Genomic DNA, 19,190 nt, shown 5'->3' on the forward strand with positions numbered 1-19,190 from the left:
GGCAGTCCCGTGACTGCTCCTGGGTGCACTGACCTCAGCTGGGATGCTGGGCACTGCGGGTGCGATGCCGTTCTCAGTGCTGACATTGCCAGAGCTGCTATTGGGCGAGCTGGGTCCGGAGCCGGGAGCACTGCTACACGCAGAGTCTGCAGGTGAGAGACAGTGGCTGTGAGCACAGTGAGGCTGGCCACGCTCGGGTGGCCGGCCCCTGGCCTTGTGGTGTTCTGTGGCCTCAGAGAGCATAGCCAGAAGCACAAGGCTGTGGTTCCAAAGCAGAGAACATGAACCCCCGTCTGCTATTCAGTTTTGCTGCTGCACCCCCACCCCCACTCCCCCACCCCTGAGCTTTGTACAGCTCTGGCTCCAGGAAGGCCCCCTCCAGGAAGAATAAGCCTTTCAGGATGCACCCACTATCCAGTTCATAGCTCTTAAATTTCAAAATGATATCATACACCAGAAAGTTAAGCCCTTCTTAAACACTTATTAATATTTTCACAATAAAAGACCAGTGAACACAGAAGCCAGATGGCTGACTTGTGGAAGGTCACATTTACTATGCTCACCCTAAAACAATTCAAAAGAAAGCAACTTCCATTACTGCTCACTACACACGAAACCTTCATTTTACTGTGTGGGATAAGATGCAGGAATGCCAGCCAGGGCATCTGAGGCCCCCAGTGCTACTGAAGACGCAGGAGATAGTGGAAAGGCCCCCTGGGCACACCCAGAGGCCTGGCCCTGTGCACTGGGCCGGACTGCCTCCCGGCTGCTGGAGTAGCCGGGTCCCGTGGGAGGCTGCCGTGCTTTCCAGTTCTCTGACCAGTTGTCCAGACTTTCACATCTGGTTTGGTGGCCTTCTTACAATGTCTCATCTGGCCAAGACTTCCCAGAGGCACACATATGACTGACCAGTCTGCTGAAAAGTTCAAGAGTCTGGTCTGAATATTCAGAGCTGGACTCAAATCTGACTGCACACAGGGCCAGAATGGGCTTGGGTTGGCTCTGCCAACCCCAGCAGAAGCCTCATCCAAACCTACCAGCCCATCCAAGCCCAAGAACACAGCCACATGTCACTCTAGATCACGATCAGAAGGAGGACAGCAGGATGGAGGCCCTTGTCCCCCAACCCCCTCAGGTCCCCAGAGTGAGTAGAAGTGCTTCTAAGAACTTAGCCTTCATGAACTATGAAGACATTGTGCCAAGTAGTAATTCCACTTGCCCCAGATCTAATGGCTTCAGGAAAATGCTGAGGGCAAATGCCTCCCCTTGTTGGTCTGGGCAGAAGGGGACGACTTAGTCTCCTGATGACCACACTGTCCCCCAAGCCATCCTAAGCCCTCTAACACCCCCAGCAGCTGTCTCTGCCCTATGCCCACTTGAAAAACCTTCTACCTACTGCTCCTGGGGGCCAAACAGGCCTGCTGTTGGCTTATGCTGCAGACAGTGACTGTGAGCATGGGTACAGTCCCTGCCCCTCTGTCCTCATCTCCTTCCCAGCCCCTCTTGCTCCCTCCAAACACCAAGTCCAGAGCCTGGCCTAGCTCTAGAGCAATCATGTTTACCTGCCCTCCCTGGCTGACAGCTGCTGGAAGCCACTGGAACTAAGCAGATGTCTGCACTTTATTCATGAACTGTCTGCTGTCTCTGGCTTTCTAATTGTCCCATTTCAACCATTGCTGTCACCTGGCCCCGGACAGCCACGGTGGCCCCTCTCTGGAGCTGCTCCTGCATGGCCCTGTCTCTAACTACAACATGTCCTGCCAAATCCTCCTGGAAACCTGTGCACAAATGATCACCAGACAAACACTAAAAACAATAAAAATTATGGATCTGATGTGTCCCCTATTTGTAAATGCATGGTGGTAGTGTTTTGTTTTTGATTTCACTTCTAGGAACATGGTCTAAGGAGACGAACCTCTCACTGTCATGCCGTGATTACCACCAACAGTATGGCAATGCCGATGGGATGGCATTACCAGGTGGGAAGGGTGGGACGCTGCACAGGATGGGGCGTGTGCCCAAGCACAAGGCAAGTGGGCCCATCAGAACTAGAACGGGCAGGAGACAGCTCATCATGGAATGCTGTTAACTTCCAGCTACAGCAGGGGCAGGTGGCAGTTCACTTAATCCACAACTGGAAGGACGCAGAGTGAGAGCCTGCCGTGTTCTCCCAGCCCGTCTCATGGCCCCTCTGCACACACTGGCTGGGGTGGCCCTTCACTGCTTCCTCGCACCCCACTCCGCCTGGGGTCTTCCTGCCTGACGCCCTCGCTGTCTCAGCCCTCCTCAGAGCATCCAGTCACCTGGGTACCTGGGCTGACCAGGGAGAGCAAAACCTCTTGACTGTCCCAACCTCACACGTCCTGCAGCAGACCCCAGGCTCCTCGGCTGCCCCTTCCCGCCCTGTGGCAGGGCAGACGAAAAAGCACACTGGGAAGATTTTGTGTCTGGTTTTTTTTCTTTTTCTGCCAGTTCTGGGACTTTAACTCAGAGCCTACTGTCCCTGAGCTTTTTTGCTCATGGCTAGTACTGTACCACACGAGCCACAGTTCACCTGTTTTGGGGTAGTTAATTGGAGATAAGAGAAGAAAAAAAACAGACAATATAATTCTCCTGTGTGGGTGTATGTGATGAATTTTTACCTCTTTTTACAGTGTGTTTTTCAGCAGCCATTCTTTTTAGTAGAGATGTGATCCTCAGCAATATGAATGGATTCATTGAAATAGAGATACTTTTTCTTGAGCTAATAGTATTAGTATTTAGAGAACAGGAAAGACATTCTGCAAAAGAGCCAATTTTACCTGGATCCTTCACCTTGTGGAAGTCAGGGAATATGAATCCAGTATTGCTATTCATCTTATTATATGTATAATAGTAAATTTCTTAAAGTTATTGGTTATTAACTCAAACACACACACATACACACACACACACTCAACAAATACATTCACTGCCCGTCATTTACAGAGTATTATGGGACTGATTTTGACTGAAACTCTTATGTTTGCAAATAGACTGAGCAAGGATGGGTTAATTTCATTCTTAGGGAGAGCCTCTAATATCCTCATGTGTAAAATAGGTAATGTTTTTACATTAATGTTTTAACTGTAATAAAATATAATGGAGATGGAGGTGCCTGTCAATGAAAGATAAGCATCAGACACTGAGTTTGAGTTCTGATCTTGGATAAAAAAGAAAAATAAAATATACGGGAAATAAAAATTTCAGGCATGTTTACATAGAAAGATGCAATTAAATTTTAAATAACTTTAAAAAAAAAAAGCATGTTGGAGTCCCATGCTGTTTCCTGGACAGTGGAGAGAAGGCGCAGTTCACCACGAATGGGCAGGGCAGTAAAAAGCCCAGACTTGGACACCCTGTGGATATCCTTTGCAGTGCCAGTCACACGGAGCTCTCGCCAGAGACTAATGACAACCTGCAAGGAACTGAGCCAGGGAGAAGGGTGTGGCCAGTTCCAAGTCCTCCCCTCGAGTGGCTGGACCTGAACAAGACCATGCTGCTGGCTGTGTCTGAGGGAGGCATGTAATTGGGGGTGCACGGGGAGGAGAGACTCCCCGACGTCTAGAAATACCTGTGACATCCAGGGGACGCTTTTTAAGAGCCGTGACCACAGGTCCGTCCTTCCTGCGTAACAGGGGGCTGCTCCGTCTCTCAGCGACTTTCTGCTTAAGCCTGGACCGCAGTTTCAGGTTGGGTTCAGAAGCTGCACAAAAGAAGATGTTGATAAAGCTGGGAGGACACAGGAATGGAAGGTATCAAGCCACTTACTGCCAGGAGCGCAAAGGCAGCACTCCGTGGGCAGAAGGCTCAGGCCACCTGTCAGTGGTGACAGTCACAGCCTGGCTGCGGTGGCAGCACACGTCTGTGCATGCAGTACCATCTCTAAGCCACACTGCGTCTGAACTTTACCAGGAGATGGAAACACAAGTTAGGGCTTGTTAACTTGGAACGGCAAGAAGCCAATGAGGAGCAAGAGTCACTCAGCAAGGGTGCCTCTTAAATAATTCTCTCCCCAAACACTCACCTATATCATCACAGAGGTGTCACTTTGACAAGTAGGTAACTTTCAGGGTTGTGAACCGTGGCCACTATTAAATGACATGAGGCACATACTTTCCGGGTCACCTAGAGACATCCACATCTCCCAATCCAGAAGCCAGCCTACTCCAGCTCAGGGTAGCCTCTGGGAGGGGCAGTGTAGCCCCACTCCCACCTCCCATGGGAGGGTGGCAGAGTGGATGCTCAGCATCCTGTCTCCTTCGGGTGCCCCCAGCTGGCAACGCACAGCTGGGGGTGGGGCTCTGGTTTCTGCAATCAAATGCCTACTTGGAGCCTTGCAGCTATGAGCCCGTGTTGGGTCCCCATTCCTCCACACAGGCGCCCAGATCAATCCAGTCACAGCCCTTCCCCCACCCCCCACTCACCTGCTGGGGGGCCCAGCGGACCAGTCTGCTACCGCCCCTGGGAGAAGGCACAAGACTCTGGTTGGTCACCAGCTCTTCAGTCTGTGACAGACTGCTAGATAAGCCCGACATGATGATGGCAGGCAGAATAGTGGGGCCGCCACCTGCTGGGGCCCGTTAGTCCTGAACTTGTCCCACTGGTAGATGGCAAATGAGGGAGGTGCCCTTTCCCTCTGCAAGGGGAAGTTCCCCACTGCTACATGGAATTTCTCTCTGGGCTCTGAGAAGCAGGCCAGATGTAACTCCACATCTGTGCGACTCCAAGTGGAGATACATGTGCCACGTCTGTACTTGAATATGAGAACAAAGTAAGCCAGAAGCCTACCTGGTTACTAGGCAAGAGAACAGTAACTTTTCTCCCACTGCCAAGATCTCTCAGACCCCACTGGCGTCTCTGGGACAGAAGCTGCAAACCATGGGAGAACAGACTCTGAGCTCCAGGGCCAAAGCATGGTAACCCTTGGTCCTCTGTGGGAGAGGCTTCTTTTGGTAGCTGACCTCTTTTGGTAGTCTTTGGGCGGGTCCAAGTAGCAACAGAAGACAGGGAGTGATAGGGTCAGTCTGATTGGCCACCGGCTGGCCATGCCCTGTGGACTGACGTCCCACCCCCTCCAGAGCCACTTAGTCTTTGCTGGTGGATTCTATCCCTCCCCCTGTGTGAAGCACAGACTACAGGTCCAGCCTCTGCTCTCTGACCTGTCTTTTCTCTTCTTATGGCCCTGTGTCCAACTCTGCTTCCCATCCACAGGGACTGTTGGGGTCCACACCCTTCCAAGGCTCCCCTGACCCCAAAAGTTCTTACGGCCCTGTGTCCAACTCTGCTTCCCATCCACAGGGACTGTGGGGGTCCACATCCTGCCAAGGCTCCCAATTCCCAGTTCTTCACAGCAGCTGCCTGGCTACCCACAGCCACTTCACCACCTGCCACCACCTGACTGGCTACCTGTAGCAACTCTGGTACCCGATGCCACCTGTCTACCTGTAGCCAGATCCATACTGCTTACTGCTCTTCCACCTGCATGGCCTCTGGCTGCTTACTGCTCTTCCATCTGCATGGCCTCCTTGGCTCTCTGGTTTTCTCGAAGGCAGGCCCCGGGCAGGGCTGTCCACCTCTGCCCTCCTAAGCCAAGACCTGCTATCATCTGTCTTGCAGAATAGTAGGGAAGGAGGTGCTGGCCCCAAAGTCCAACCACCATTAACTAGGTCATGACAATGACACAGAAACACTAAACTGTGGAGCCCACCCTTCCTGCAGGATGGTCAGAACTGACCAAAAAGAACCAGATAACACACTGGCAACTGCCCAGGGTCAAGCCAGTGTGAGGCCCTGTCCCTGTGGGCCTATGGGATTCACTGGATGAGTAAGACAGTCGGCTTGCTTCTAGGAGCACAAAAAAGCCCAAGGAGGGAGGAAGTCCACAGTGAAGCTTGCAAAAGCAAGGTACAGCCACGCACCCTAAGGCAGCAGCTTACTGCTGGGTCTCAGGGTGCTCTGTGAGGCTGTGTGGAAAGCGCTATGAGTCTGTAGGCACGGGGCCCTGCTCCTTGCCCCTGGGTTCTTTCTGGAAAAGGCAAGTACTTCAGAGACCTCAATGTTAGGCATCTCACAAGCTGACTGAGTTGCATGTTAAAGAGAAGACACAGATACCCAGTTTTAGTGATTCAAATGTGTGTCTTCTCTAACCCCAATTCTTCTCTGCAGCTTCGGCTGTGGGTCTCTGTCTGGCCTCAGAGAATGTGCGCATAAAGCCAAGGGTCAGACATGTTGGAAAAAAAATGGAAGAAGTTGAGAATTTTCAAAAGAAAAGGGTGGGGAGACACCAGTGGAAAATGGGAAGGATAAGGCCTAGCATGAAATCAAAGAACAGTGAAGAGCTAAAGTGTGGGAAAGGTCCAGCAGAGCAGACCCAGGCGCACTGCTCCCCTGGATGGTGAGGGGCAGCCTTGGGTGGCAAACAAGAGACCCTCTGGAGAGGTCCTGCAAAACACAGGGCAGCACTGCTTAGCAAGCTCCTGAAGATGCCACAGTCAGAAGGAAGGAGGAAGCAAGTACAGAGGCACACACAGGGTCTTTCACACCAGCCAGGCAACACAGCCAGGGATGACAGCTCCAGGCCAGAGACAAGCCCATGGTGGCTGCCACATCTAACTGTCCAGCCTGGAGTCTCCTGGGCCTGCTGCAACATGGGCATGGATGAACAGAGACATGGAGAAAAATGAGCAAGGGAAAACCACAATCTCTTTTGGGGAGTAGACAGGAAATATAAGAAAGGAACATAACCAAGGTGCACTCTGCGGCGCACTGTGGGCACCACGTGTCACAATAAAGCAGGGAGCAGCGTGCGGGACAGCTGTCTTCCTGACATAGACACTTTGGGGCAGGGGAATCCTGGCTTCTGCCTTTATGGGTATATACTGTCTGAGGAGGAAGATGGCTCCAAAAAGATAATTAAAAATTTGAAATTGGAGTATCATTTTTCTAGCACATACAATAGATACAGGATTAATATATAAGGTAACTGTAACCCCTCTGTACATCACCTTTATAACAACAAAAATTAAACAAAACACAAAAACCTGTTCTCACAAAGCAAAAAGAAAAGGAAATGACATCAGGGACAGTGGCTTAGCATCCCACGGCAGAGCTAAGAGCTATGACTGGTCCTACGACACACGGCTGATGCTCCAGGAGGGAAAACAGAAAATACAAACTTGTTTCACAATGCTGCTCAAACCTTGCCAACAGTGATAGAATTGTTTTGAGACCTTGGAAAGTCGAGATTTGAATCAACCATTGAAATGACCATGCTCGCTGAACTTTAAGACTTTCACCCAGAGATACTAGTAGGAGTGAGCAGGGGCAAAGGCACCTGTCTGTCAGCGGAGTACTCGCTAGAGAGCAGTTCTAACTTGTGTCCACAGTGGAGCACTAAAGGAAACGCACTGGGCTGCACACTGAACTGGAATGGTGTTCACACAGAGAAGCAACAGAAAGGTAAGCTACAGCAAAAGAACAGCTCTGTACACATGCATACACAGGCACACATGCTAGGCCTACCTACCAAAGCGATCTGTGGGCAGTAAGCTGCGGGGTGAGCGGGCTGTTCTGTCTCATCACAAGCTGCATAAGCTGCATGCCACATGGTTCTTTGGGAAGGAAAGCCATGCCATGGGGGTGGGAGGGGAGGAGGAGCTGTTACCCCAATCACTCTCTCTTCCTCCTCCAGTCTCAACATCTACAGCACCTGGCATCAATCCTGGTGTGGTTTTACCACTAGATGATTAAGAAAAATGCCTATTTGGGAAAGACGACTTTGAGATCTCAGTGGGTACTTTTCACTTTGAGATCTCAGTGGGTACTTTTCACATTAGAAGCAGTTTGAGTTTGACTGGTGTCCAAGTTTAAGGAATGGCACACTGAGCATGACTTGATACAGAAACCGGCTGGTGCTTAACAACACCCGCCATCTAAGTTCCTCTGAAAGGATACAACAATGCCTTCCTTAAAAAAAAGTTTGAATATCTGCCTCCTCATTGTGGAAGAAGATGAGGTTGGTGGAGAATGCAGAGGGCCTGGGCAGTCCCACTCCACACATACAGATGTGTCTCTCCTGTGTCTGTTCAAAGGCAGCTTCCACAGCCATGAGCCAAATGGACACCTCTTCCTTAAAACATTTTTGTCTTGCTTAGTTTCAGCAACAAAAACTGAACAAACAGCAGGAAGATCCAGTTGGCAGATGTTCAAATCTTATCTTTCACAAATGTACTTACCAGTACCCTTTTGTCATCTCTAAAGAGGCTCTGCCCGGTCGGGGCAGTCTTCGAGGCTGCCTAGAAGCAGACAGAAGGGAGTATACCCACCTCACCTGGAATGCCAAGATGGGTTTTGGTGTAAGGCAACAGTGGGGACACCCCTGCTGTCCAAGGAGCAGCGAGCAGGCCCCTAACAGGTGGGGGGGCTGAACTAGGGGGAGAGGGGCTCCTGGAGCCTGGATCGGGGGACCTGATCTAGGCCTGAGCTCTTAGGAGAGGGTGATAGGTCAGGCAAGGGCAATCCAGGCCGGGGGGGCCTGGCCAGATAGGCTTGGACTAGAATGTTGTTTATGTCCACATAGTTCCCGAAAGCAGGGCTGAGGGTTGGTTCGTGCTGGTCTCTGGGCTGAGCTGTGAGCACTGAGGCAAGGACCTGGAGAGGTGCCCAGGCAGGCAGGGGAAGTTCCTGGGTGAACTGCAGGTTAAGACTCAGAGCCTGACCAGGACCCTCCTCAGAGCACGCGTGAGCACTTGCACCTCAGGAGCCATAGGAGAGGTTTTCCAGTGCAGTCACAGACCAGAGCCAAGGCCCCAAGAAGCGCAGGGCCCACCCCCACGTCCTAAGTGTGAGTGAAGGAGCGGGGGGCCAACGCCGGCAGCCAAGCCAGGGCCATGTCGGCTCCCTGGGATGAAAGCTCAGGTGAACGACAGGTATGTTCATGAGGGAGTAGGCAGCTGAGCCACCTGTCAGGCAGGGAGCCAGGAAGGCACACACAAACACACGGGGAGTGCCAAAGCAATCAGCACATATTCCTACCCAAGTCCTACCGGGCGAGACCTACATGCGCGAGACCAGCATGAACTAGTAAGGTGTAGCCCAGGGATGGCTAGTGGGCACCTCATGCCACTCAAGACCACCCTTCTGCCCACTCGCTATGTCTTTTGTGTTACTGCTTCCCAGAAAGGCCCGGATGTCACTCACTCAGCTCGGGGCAGTTTGGGCCCCTTGCTACTCTTGATGGCTAACCAAATTCTATGGAATCCTCATACTGTCACTACCATGAACAAGCTAATACAATCATATCGTAATGAAGGTCTCCTGGAGCACTGCCCTGAAGTACAACAGCGTTCTGGGCAGTTCTCACAGAGGTGGAGGCAGGGGAGGCAGTGACAGACTGGGCAGGGCCTGGCACGGCCAGGAGGGACAGACAGCTGCCAGGGGCTGCACTGTGGCAGCAGCGGTGGGCACAGCCAGTGTGCCGGCTCTCGGGCTGACAGTACGAGGCGCGTGGGCTTCGACTTCTGACAGCAGCAACCAGCCCCAGCAGGAGCAGAGCCACCCATCAGGCCTCACACCTGCCCTTCTCCTGCTGAGGGGCCTGGAGCTGTGGAGCAGTGGGGCAGGTGGCCCGCCCCATCCTGGGGCTGTCAGGGGAGGCTCAGAGCCGACTATCCTCACACCCTTCTGTCCACCTGGCCAGGGCCTGGCAGGGTTACCTCCACTGCACACATCTCAAACATTAGCCACGCTCCACTTAAGCTGGCTAAAAGGACCCTCCCACTCCCAGCTCCAGGTTCCAGTCCTGTTTCTGGGACACAGTTCCACTGGCTGACAACCTAGTGTCTGCCAAGTGATTCCTTCTTTACAGAGGGCAGGTGAGTCCCATCTTCCCCACAAGGACTCGACACGGCCTTAGTGCATTTATACTCAGAACCGCCCAGAAGGTTTTGGGTGCCTTTCGTACCTCATCTCCCAAGGCAGCCCAATGCCAGAGGAAACTCCCCACATGGCCCCTTGGTTCCGGAGAGCACCTGCGGCACCACCGTGGAACAGGGCCATCTCCGCAGGCCAGAGCCACTCAGGACACTCTGGACCGCCCTCCAGAAGCCCTGCCTTCCTGTCAGCCCAACACACTGCCCTCAGCCACACAGGCCCTTCTCCACAGCCAAGGCTCCATCACCCTGAGAAAGCGCCAGGACGCCTGCCCGTCCCGAGGGCTATGCTAGCACTCTCCAAACTTCCACTATGCCAGGCACCCTCTGGGGCCTCAATCCCCTTCTCCCTCTCTTCGAAGCAGGCCTGCTACACACGGTGGTGGCCACTTGGGATGCAGCCACGGGACGCAGGTCATCTTCCTGGGGGCTTGGCCCCACACTGGGCACTCTGACCCTTGCTGCTCAGAGCCAGCACAGAAGGCTGACTATGGCAACGTATCAGCAGGAGCTGCCAGACCCTGGGGACCACCCGCCGAGCTGCTCTGGAGTGGGACAGAGCAGGGCTTGTCACCCAAAGGAGATGAGGAGTTTCCAGGCAAAGCCTGAACCTTAGAAAGCTGGTGAACATGGCTTAAGGAGCGTTTTAAAATGGTGTTCTAACGCAGAAGCCCAGGAAGGAAGCCCTGGCTGAGCTGAGCGTGCCACAGGGCTTGGCACAAGCCACGGGGTGTGTGCCTTCACCAGGGTGGAGGTCCACCTGACCAAAGACCTGGAACTGACCTGTTTTCCTAAGAGGGAAGTCATCTTTGGCGTCGTACATCCCCAGGACTGGGTGGTTGTAGGAAGCTGACACCCCACTCTGAGGAGGTGAGCTCTGGTCCAGGGAGCTGTGCTGTGTCTTCCTAGAGAAAGACAAAGACAGACATCAGTGTGTCTAGGGCGCCCTAAACCTGTAAGCAACCCCAGGACGCCCCTTCTTTGGAACTTCAGAGCCCATTATCAGGGCTCTCATCCTAGGAGTGAGCTGAGAGTCAATGGAAACATTCCAACAAGTGAGCACGTGGGCTCGTGGGCTCCTTTGTCTCACTCAGCCCTGCTGCCAGCCTCTGCTTCCATCCTGGGATTACTGTGTCTGTCTGTCCTCGGCCTGCAGAGCCCCTCTGGGCCGTCCAGAGGGCCTGTCCTCAGGCGCAGGCAGAAGATGGCAGATGGCCCAGGATGGACAGTGGACTGGTGACATGGAGTTCTCTCTGCTCCCAGAGCACAGATCCCCGAGGGCTTCTCCTTCAGAAGAAAAGGCCCACCCCGCTGCTCTGACTACAAGAAGTCACCTAGCCATCTCATAGGAGATGGAGAGCTCAATAGGAGCCAGGCTTTTGTGTCCTGGAAGCTGCTCTGTGAAGTGTATTTCCTCAGGAATGGCCAGACACCACACAGAGGCCGAACAGTGAGCAGATGGGAGGGGCTTCAGGAGGACGGATGCTCCAAGGAAATGGAGGGATGAGGGAGGAGATAGAATAGCAAGGGATGCTGAGGCTATCCAAGATGACCATCAGCATGCCCTGGATGCACTGGCTGCTGAGCCTGTACACACACCGCAAATCTAAGACAATCTGCAGGGCTTTATGCTGCATAATCTGCTTAATGACTGGAAACAAGTTTGTCAGTTTTTGTATTTGGAGTTTCGCTATTTGAACACACAATACCTGACATTCATGCATCTGGAGTTATTTGAATCAAGAGTGGGGAGTTCTCGAAGGTGCACAGGTGTACATTTAAATATTTGAAACCACACGGTACAAAGAATGTGCTGAAAAGTTCCAGAGACAAATCCAGGTATCCTGGGTCTCACAGAGGGAGGATCCAGAAGTGTGAACAAAACCAAACTTCCAGCCACAGCTGAGCTCACCCTTCCCCAAACCCTTCCTATCTCACCACGACACGGACTCCTAGACAGCATCATACACCTCACACATCAGCCCACACAAACTCACGCAGACCGGCTACACCCTGTCACCATGACGGGCAGCACCTGCAGAACAGCTCCTTCCATCTAAGTCATTCCTCACTTACTATTATCTTTCAGTTTCCAACCTTTGCTTCCAGCCTGGAGACAGAGACACAGAAGCTCAGAGAAGCGGTGGTACAGGTTCAGAGGGGCAGAGGGCCTGGGCGGGCTGAGCACAGCCTTGCGTCTAAGGCGCCAGGGGCTGCCTAGAGCCGAGATGGACACGCACAGCCTGTCTGGCCACTCACCTGCCACAGACTCATGTTTGTTTCTGCTCTTTGGTGGTCCTGAATTCTGCTGCCACGAGCACAAGAGTGGCTCCTTCACGTGGACTAGCTTTGTCTTTGGCCCACACGGAAAGGCACATGCTGGTCATAAGGTAGGTGAGCACCCACTTCTCGTTCTAAAACACTGCCAAACCTTTCCCCAATGGGGCTACATTACTTAAGTCCCCGGCAACCTATTGCAGTATAGCCACCATACACCCTGCCCCATCTGCCCACTACAGCTTAGCTGGCCCAGCAGCTGTCTTGCTGGAGTTCCACTCTGAACACCCCTACTGATACTGTATGGGCTTTGTGGACACCCGTACTTCACCTCTGTGAGGTACCTGTTAATGTCTTTTACCTGTTTTTGAATATTAAGTTATACAACCTCTACAGGTACTTTGTCAGATATATATGCACTTGGAATTTCCTTCTTGTTTACTGCTTGCCTCGTTTTCTCAAAGATGCCTTTCAAAAAGCAGAAGTTCTCTGGGTGAAGTCTGGTGTTTCAGGTTCACAGCTGATGGTTCTGGTGACCCGAAATCTTTGCTAACTCTCCCCTTCAACAGGCTGCCAAGTATATGAGGCATTTTCTTCTACAACAGGAGCTGTTCTGGCTTCGTGCTGTGGTCATGAGCTCTGACAAAGCATCAGGCGTGGCAGGAGCCCAGCTCATGGCTTAGCTCTTCCCCCAAAGACCGATTCCTAGGAACTTTCTGCCGCAGGGCAGTGGGTACTGCCAGTGATGCTTTGTGTAGGGTCTTATATGATGCCACAAGCAAGCCACCAACCCCAGTGAAACACACCTGTCACAGACTTAGGTCCCTGAGGTCAGACTCTAGTCACTGTGGTAGTGTCTCCCCCTCAACAGCCCCAGAGCAGGCAGCATGACTCTTGGGTTAGCAAGCCCTGTTCAGGTGTGTCACCTACCTGAGGTGACCTGCTCACCAGGTGATTTCAAGTGAAAGACACGCTCCCTTCCTTCTCCTGGACACTGCCCACCACTGCGCCCGAGAAGCACCTCCCTCACCCGGCAACCTTGCACCCATTCCTCAGGTCCCTCTTTGACTCTAGGAAGTGTTCTTCCACCACCCCCTGGCCGCATCAAGGCCCGCATCACACACAGCCTCTGTTCCTGCTAGCCTTCCTCCTCGCGCTGTGCTTCTCCAGCGGCTCCATCTGTCCACACCACTGCGGCTTTCCGTACCACCGTGGTGGCCACCCTCCAGGGTCTCCACTGCGGTCAGCCACGGTGCCTCCCCAGGCCCCACGGCTCATAGCGCAGTTGCCAGCGCAGCTTCCTAATCCACGCTGGCCCTGCCCTCCACCACCCCTCCTCTGACAGACAGGGTCCCCCAGGACTGCTCTGGGTCAGTCGTAATCCAACATGCTCGCCATCCCTAGGCTCCTCCATCTCTCCCAGGCCCTACTAACCCTACCTGTCCCAATTTGAGTCTGTCTTTACTGCTATCTTCTACTTCTGCCTGGCAACCCCCACCTTGCCATAGGCATGGGACACCAGAGCCACACTGTTATCACAATGTGAGCTGACAGCCAAGACTGCACCACAGCACGGAACACGGGGTGCGCGGGAGCCCTGATGTACCAGCATTGCAGGGGTTCTCCCACCGAAGTCACCAATTCTTTACTGTTGTCGCCTGTGGCTCCCTATGGACTGCCAGGCCTCAACCTTCTCTGAGAGTTTTCATGTCATCTGTTGAGTTATACAAGTACCACCAACTTTTGGGCAAACTTCTATGTATGAGCTATAAGGCAATTCCCTTCGACAAAGGAGTACCTCTGTCACAGAAGGCCTGTGTCCTGATGGCTAAAGTCATCTATCATGTGCAACCTGTCATGAGACCCGGTGTCATGCATAAACGGCTGTCCCTTTTCAGGCTGTAGCATAGCTATTTTTCCCCACGTCGGATCGTTGATTACATTTATTTCATTGGTTCAATTTTGGTTTTTTGAAAATTGCAGTCCTCTGGCCTCAGCTCCTGAGCACTAGCGTTACAGGTGTGGCTCTACTCCTGAGTCTGCTTATACAATTTGATGTAGGAAACCATCCTGCTGTTTGGCCATTAGCGTCTATAGAAGAACAGTCTTCAAAGCAACCATGTATTCTGGATGGTAACAGGAAGCTACGTCACTGTGGCCCCGCCGCTTACACAGGGCCTCTGGAAGGGGCCTCCACGCAACCCTTTCCATCCACTCTCAGCACAAACAGCTGCCCATCATGTAGGCTCTGGTCAGCCCTCTGTACAAAATAATAATACCGAAGTGCTATGGACTCTCCAGGGAACCAGTGATCTTGGTAGTGCAGATGGGCTTCCCACGCTTCCTGAGGAGGTGAAGAACTGGGTCCTCTCGTTCCTGCTCCTGGAGCTGGGTATGCTGTGGCCCAGAGAGAAGCCCAAATGGGGCACCCCCACTTACCCGTACCAGTAGCGGGGGTCACTGGAGATGCAGTGGTTCAGGTTCCGGTGGGCTAGTGCCTTCTTTTTGTTGAGGACAAACTCCTGCAGCTTCATCTTCACCTCAGTGCTGGCCACGGCACCTAGCAGCGAGAGCAGGACAGGACAGCATGGGGCAGGGAACAAATGGCAGGGCAGGCAGAGGACTCTGGGATACTGCGCAGACCTGGAGGAGCTGGGCCGGGGATGGTCTTCTCACTCAGGCATTACACACTACAATATTTTTAAATACACACCTAACCATGGGAAAGATTCCCAAGGCCACCTCTGAGGGAGTTTTATATCCTTGTATCAATGAAGGTCCCAAGTCTATTGCATAAGAAGTAGGCTCTAGAAGGTTCTTTCCAACAGAAGCATCCCACACAGCACATGGAGACAGGCCTGCTGCCCAGGGGGATGGCTACCAGTGCCTCCACACCCCCAGCACGTAGCGTTCTCATCCTGAGAAGGCAGCTCTGCCCTTGCACAGGGTGCCACACGTACAGAGAGCAGGCGAAGCCACATTGATGAGGCACAAGCTGTAGCTCTGGGCTGTTCTTCTAGTGGGGTGACTTGTTCAAAGCAGAATTAAAGGGCGAACACACAGAAGGAGTGCCGAGACTCAGCCTCTACAGGCCTGCTGGGGTTTCCCTGGTGTCACAGGGAACTCAAACAGTGCCCTTAATAGGTCAAACTAGGTCATGCGGTGAGTGGACCACATTTCTATGCAAAAGCATTCCTGCCTGGAGGCTTTGTTTGCCCTTAGACGCCAACTGCAATGGCCACCGGCAAGCAAGGTCCAGGTTCAAGTGATCTGCATAGAAGAGATTAGCACAGTATCTTTACTTCACCAACCTGACTTTAGCCTTGAGACATCACTACCTTGTCCTCCTTCCCAGAACCAGGGAGCGGGAGCCCACTTCCCAGCACTCAGGACCAGGACCGGCAACGTGTCCTAGCAGTCCCGTGGGGTGCATGCTGGCGGTGTGGCTCTACTCTCTTGAGTTGTATAGCATTTTTTGGTTTTGTTTTGTACTATTATAGCTGATGAAGAGCCAATTCTATGCTAGGCCATCCTACTTAACCCACACATGAAAGCTAGGAGCAACTGTTGGTAGAGGGTATGGGAGGGGTCGGGTGAGGTCAATCCTGGCAGTTAACCTTAGTGTCTTACTTCTTTTTAAAGTTAGCTATTCTGCTGTTCACACGCTGCCTCCATAAAGCATGTTCTAGTTATTCCACTGTGACATTTACCATTTCCTTGAAGCTTTACCATTCATCTTCCTTTCAAACATTTGATAAATAACTGCTTCGAGGGCTGGCAGTCCAGGCTCAGAGCCAAGTGCACGCTGGGGCCTAGCATGTACCAGACTATAGGTTCAATCTCCACCACCACCACAGAAGTTCATCTAAGTTCATCTTTACTGTTTTGGACCTGTGTTTTCCTTCATGCTACCGTTACTTTCATGCTTCATTCTGATGTACCTAGAGAGTATATAAGACTTTGTGGATATTTGCCAGAAATGGTTAACATTAGAGAACTAGCTTTCCTTTGCTGACTTTACCATATACCCAAGATTTGTGTCATTATCACAGCTGGTGTGCGTGCTTGTTAGTTAACCACCCTTCAGAGTTTTGCAGCAGTTGGTCCAGTGAAAGCTCATTGTACAGACAAGGGACATCCAGCCTTAGGACACGGCCTCTCAGGACACGGCCCAAAGCTGTGACAGGATGTGAGCCAGACGGGCCATAGAATGCTGGGAAAGCTGACTAAGCTGACTGGGGTGGAGGTTTGGAGGGTCCACCATGAAGCAGAAATTCACTAAGAAAACTTTTCTCTTAGCTCTATCAGCAAACAAGTCAAGGAGAGAAAGATGGTTATTCTCCATTCCCTTCCCCTTCACTGGTACACATGTATCCTTCCACAGACTTCTGCGCTTAAAGGAATGTTGTGTACCACAAAGTGCTCTAATTTTTCATGCTGGATATCATTATTCCACTGGACAGCTTGAACTTTTGGCCTGGGCACCGTCCCTGAGCCACAGTGCCACTTCCGGCCTTTTCTGTGTATGTGGTCTGAGGAATTGAACCCAGGGCTTCATGCATGCTAGGCAAACACTCTACCACTAAGCCACATTCCAAGCTCCACTGGACAGATTTTGATGGTGCTCTTAGGAGGTACCAGCACGGTTCCAGCCAGCAGGAATGAGGAATGAATAAAACCAACCATGATGCTCATATACCAGGAGTAGGAGGAGGAGGAATCTGGGCAAACATGCAAGGCTGGGCAGAAGAGAGAAGGAAGAGCAAAGCCGAGTGAGGACAGGGCGGTGAGCACAGGCTGACAGACAGGGCAGAGGCTGGGGGGCTGCCACCCCCACACAGGCTGCCAAGGGAGGGAGCGGGCCCCCGGGCACACTGATGAATGATGAATCTGTCATTGATGTGCAGCTTCTGCCTAAGGTTTACTCCTTTTTCTTATTCCTCACTTGCCTGTGTGGGAGATATGACTTCACAAATTGTTCAAAGACATTACTTTTGGGGTCAGGTATTTAATTGTTACATTCTCACCTTTCAAATCTATCTATCTATCTATCTATCTATCTATCTATCTATCTATCTATCTATCCATCCATCTATCCATCCACCCACCCACCCTCCTATTTACCTACCAATCACCCTATTTCAAAGCTCGTGATGGAAGCACAGAGCCACACCCCTACGTACAATTTTCAAACAGATGTGTGGCTCTCCCCAGTGCCTGCACCTTACCTCATCAGGGCTGTGCTTATAAACACGCACACAGCATGGCACGCTGTGCTTCAGCGCTGCCAGAGTCTGCTCAGAGGCAGACTTCTTCCTCCTGGACCTGGGCTGCTGTCCTGTATCTTCAATTCCCAAGTGTCTTTCAATAAAAATCTGATTGATCACAGATAGTGTGTTCCCGCTACTGCTATAACTCCTAAGAATTCACTGTTCCATCAAACTCATTTAGTTTTGTTGGTATTAAAATAAATACCAAATAAAAGAAATGAGTAATAAGTAAAAGAAAACTGTGCAATTATCCAAACTCAATATTATGTATTGTAAATATTTACAAATGTTAACAAAATTTGTCAAATATTTATTAAGTTCTTTAAAAATAAAATCCCGAGAAACTGACTAACAGATGTTTTATACTGGGTTTTCAAATGCTTGAAAACAGAGATCCTTTGCATTTTCCCATATGCATCTGCCCCGTAAGCGTGTTACAATTTGGCATAAACAAGACTCCCCTTCATGGGTGAGGTATCCTGAACACCATGACAGGAGAGGCCCGCGCGGCGCCCCCATTGCGGTCTGCCAGCCTGCCCTCCAGCCACAAGACCACACTGAGGGCTGCAACGTCTATGCAGGCTTGCCAAAGACCCAACTGGACACAGCTTATTATTAATAATAAAACCTGACCACCCAAATCCACAAAGTGAAAACCACGGGTGCTGTCTGTGATGAGGCTGGAGAGCAGCAGAGAACATTCCAGCGCCTGGGCACGGGTGGATGGGGCGTACTGCACAGCACAGAAATTGTTTTGACTCATAAACAGACCCAAAATGTTTTCTAAAGTCAAAGCTTTTCATATTCTATGAATCTGGAGATGATATTTTTATTGGAAGACTCTGCTAAACTATGAGAAAGTGATTTAGTCTGCATTCCTTTCAACTATCAGAAAAATTGTTATTTGCTGGTTAGTTGTGACACAGATTGACTAGCTGATATTTAAAACATGAGCTGCAATCCTTTGATAAACAACCTCTCTTTTCCCTGCTCCAAAGGAAAATAAACAAGTAGGACACATGCTGAGCCATAAGCTAACCACTGAGGAGAGGGGGGGAGGGCTCACTGTGAGTCCAGCCCAGGCCCAGCACACCTGTGGTCTTGGCTCTCGCACATGCACACGTGCACTCTTTCCGTGTGCATTCCATACCACATGACCACCCTGCAGGCACCTGATCAAAGCCCCTGGCAGCCTCCTCTCTGAGCAGCCCCTGCTCAGAGAGCTGAGCAGGAGACAGCCCTCAGATTGGGCTGTAGGCCAGAAGATGGGCCTCTCACAAGAGCAGGGGAGTGTCCTCTTGGCCCCAATGTCACAGGGCCCAAGTAGTGTTGGTTGCTACCTCCAAAGACTGTTAATAAGGAGCACCTGGAGTCTGTTACTTCAGCAGCGATGGCTCTGTGTAGAGAAAGTAGTACTAAGAATATAAGCAGGGCACAGGAGACTCAGGCTTATAAACCTAACTACTCAGGAGGCTGAGATCAAGGATTCAGGTTCAAAGCCAGCCCACTCAGGAAAGTCCATGAGCTCTTATCTCCAATAAACCACCAAAAAGTTGGAAATGGAACTGTGGCTCAAGTGGTAGAGTGCCAGATTTCAGCAAAAAAGCTAAAAGGGACGGTAAGTCCAAGCTCTAGTACTGGTACACACACACACACACACACACACACACACACACACACACACACACACACA

The 19,190-nt window shown here is 51.6% G+C and overlaps 1 protein-coding gene across 1 annotated transcript in view; it reads right to left on the minus strand.

The window, feature by feature from the left end:
- Window positions 1-19,190, minus strand: part of Hdac4 (histone deacetylase 4) — a 219,734-nt gene that overhangs the window by 49,652 nt on the left and 150,892 nt on the right. Inside the window, exons 5-8 of the mRNA XM_013024290.1 lie at window positions 14,667-14,787; window positions 10,734-10,855; window positions 3,593-3,724; window positions 34-146 (exon numbers count right to left, since the gene is read on the minus strand). Of these exons, the coding sequence (XP_012879744.1) occupies window positions 34-146; window positions 3,593-3,724; window positions 10,734-10,855; window positions 14,667-14,787 (488 nt within the window). The remainder of the gene's footprint in view (window positions 1-33; window positions 147-3,592; window positions 3,725-10,733; window positions 10,856-14,666; window positions 14,788-19,190) is intronic.

The sequence above is a fragment of the Dipodomys ordii genome, unplaced genomic scaffold (genome assembly GCF_000151885.1).
Source record: "Dipodomys ordii isolate 6190 unplaced genomic scaffold, Dord_2.0 Scaffold1, whole genome shotgun sequence".
In the NCBI taxonomy this organism is placed as follows: Eukaryota; Metazoa; Chordata; class Mammalia; order Rodentia; family Heteromyidae; genus Dipodomys; species Dipodomys ordii.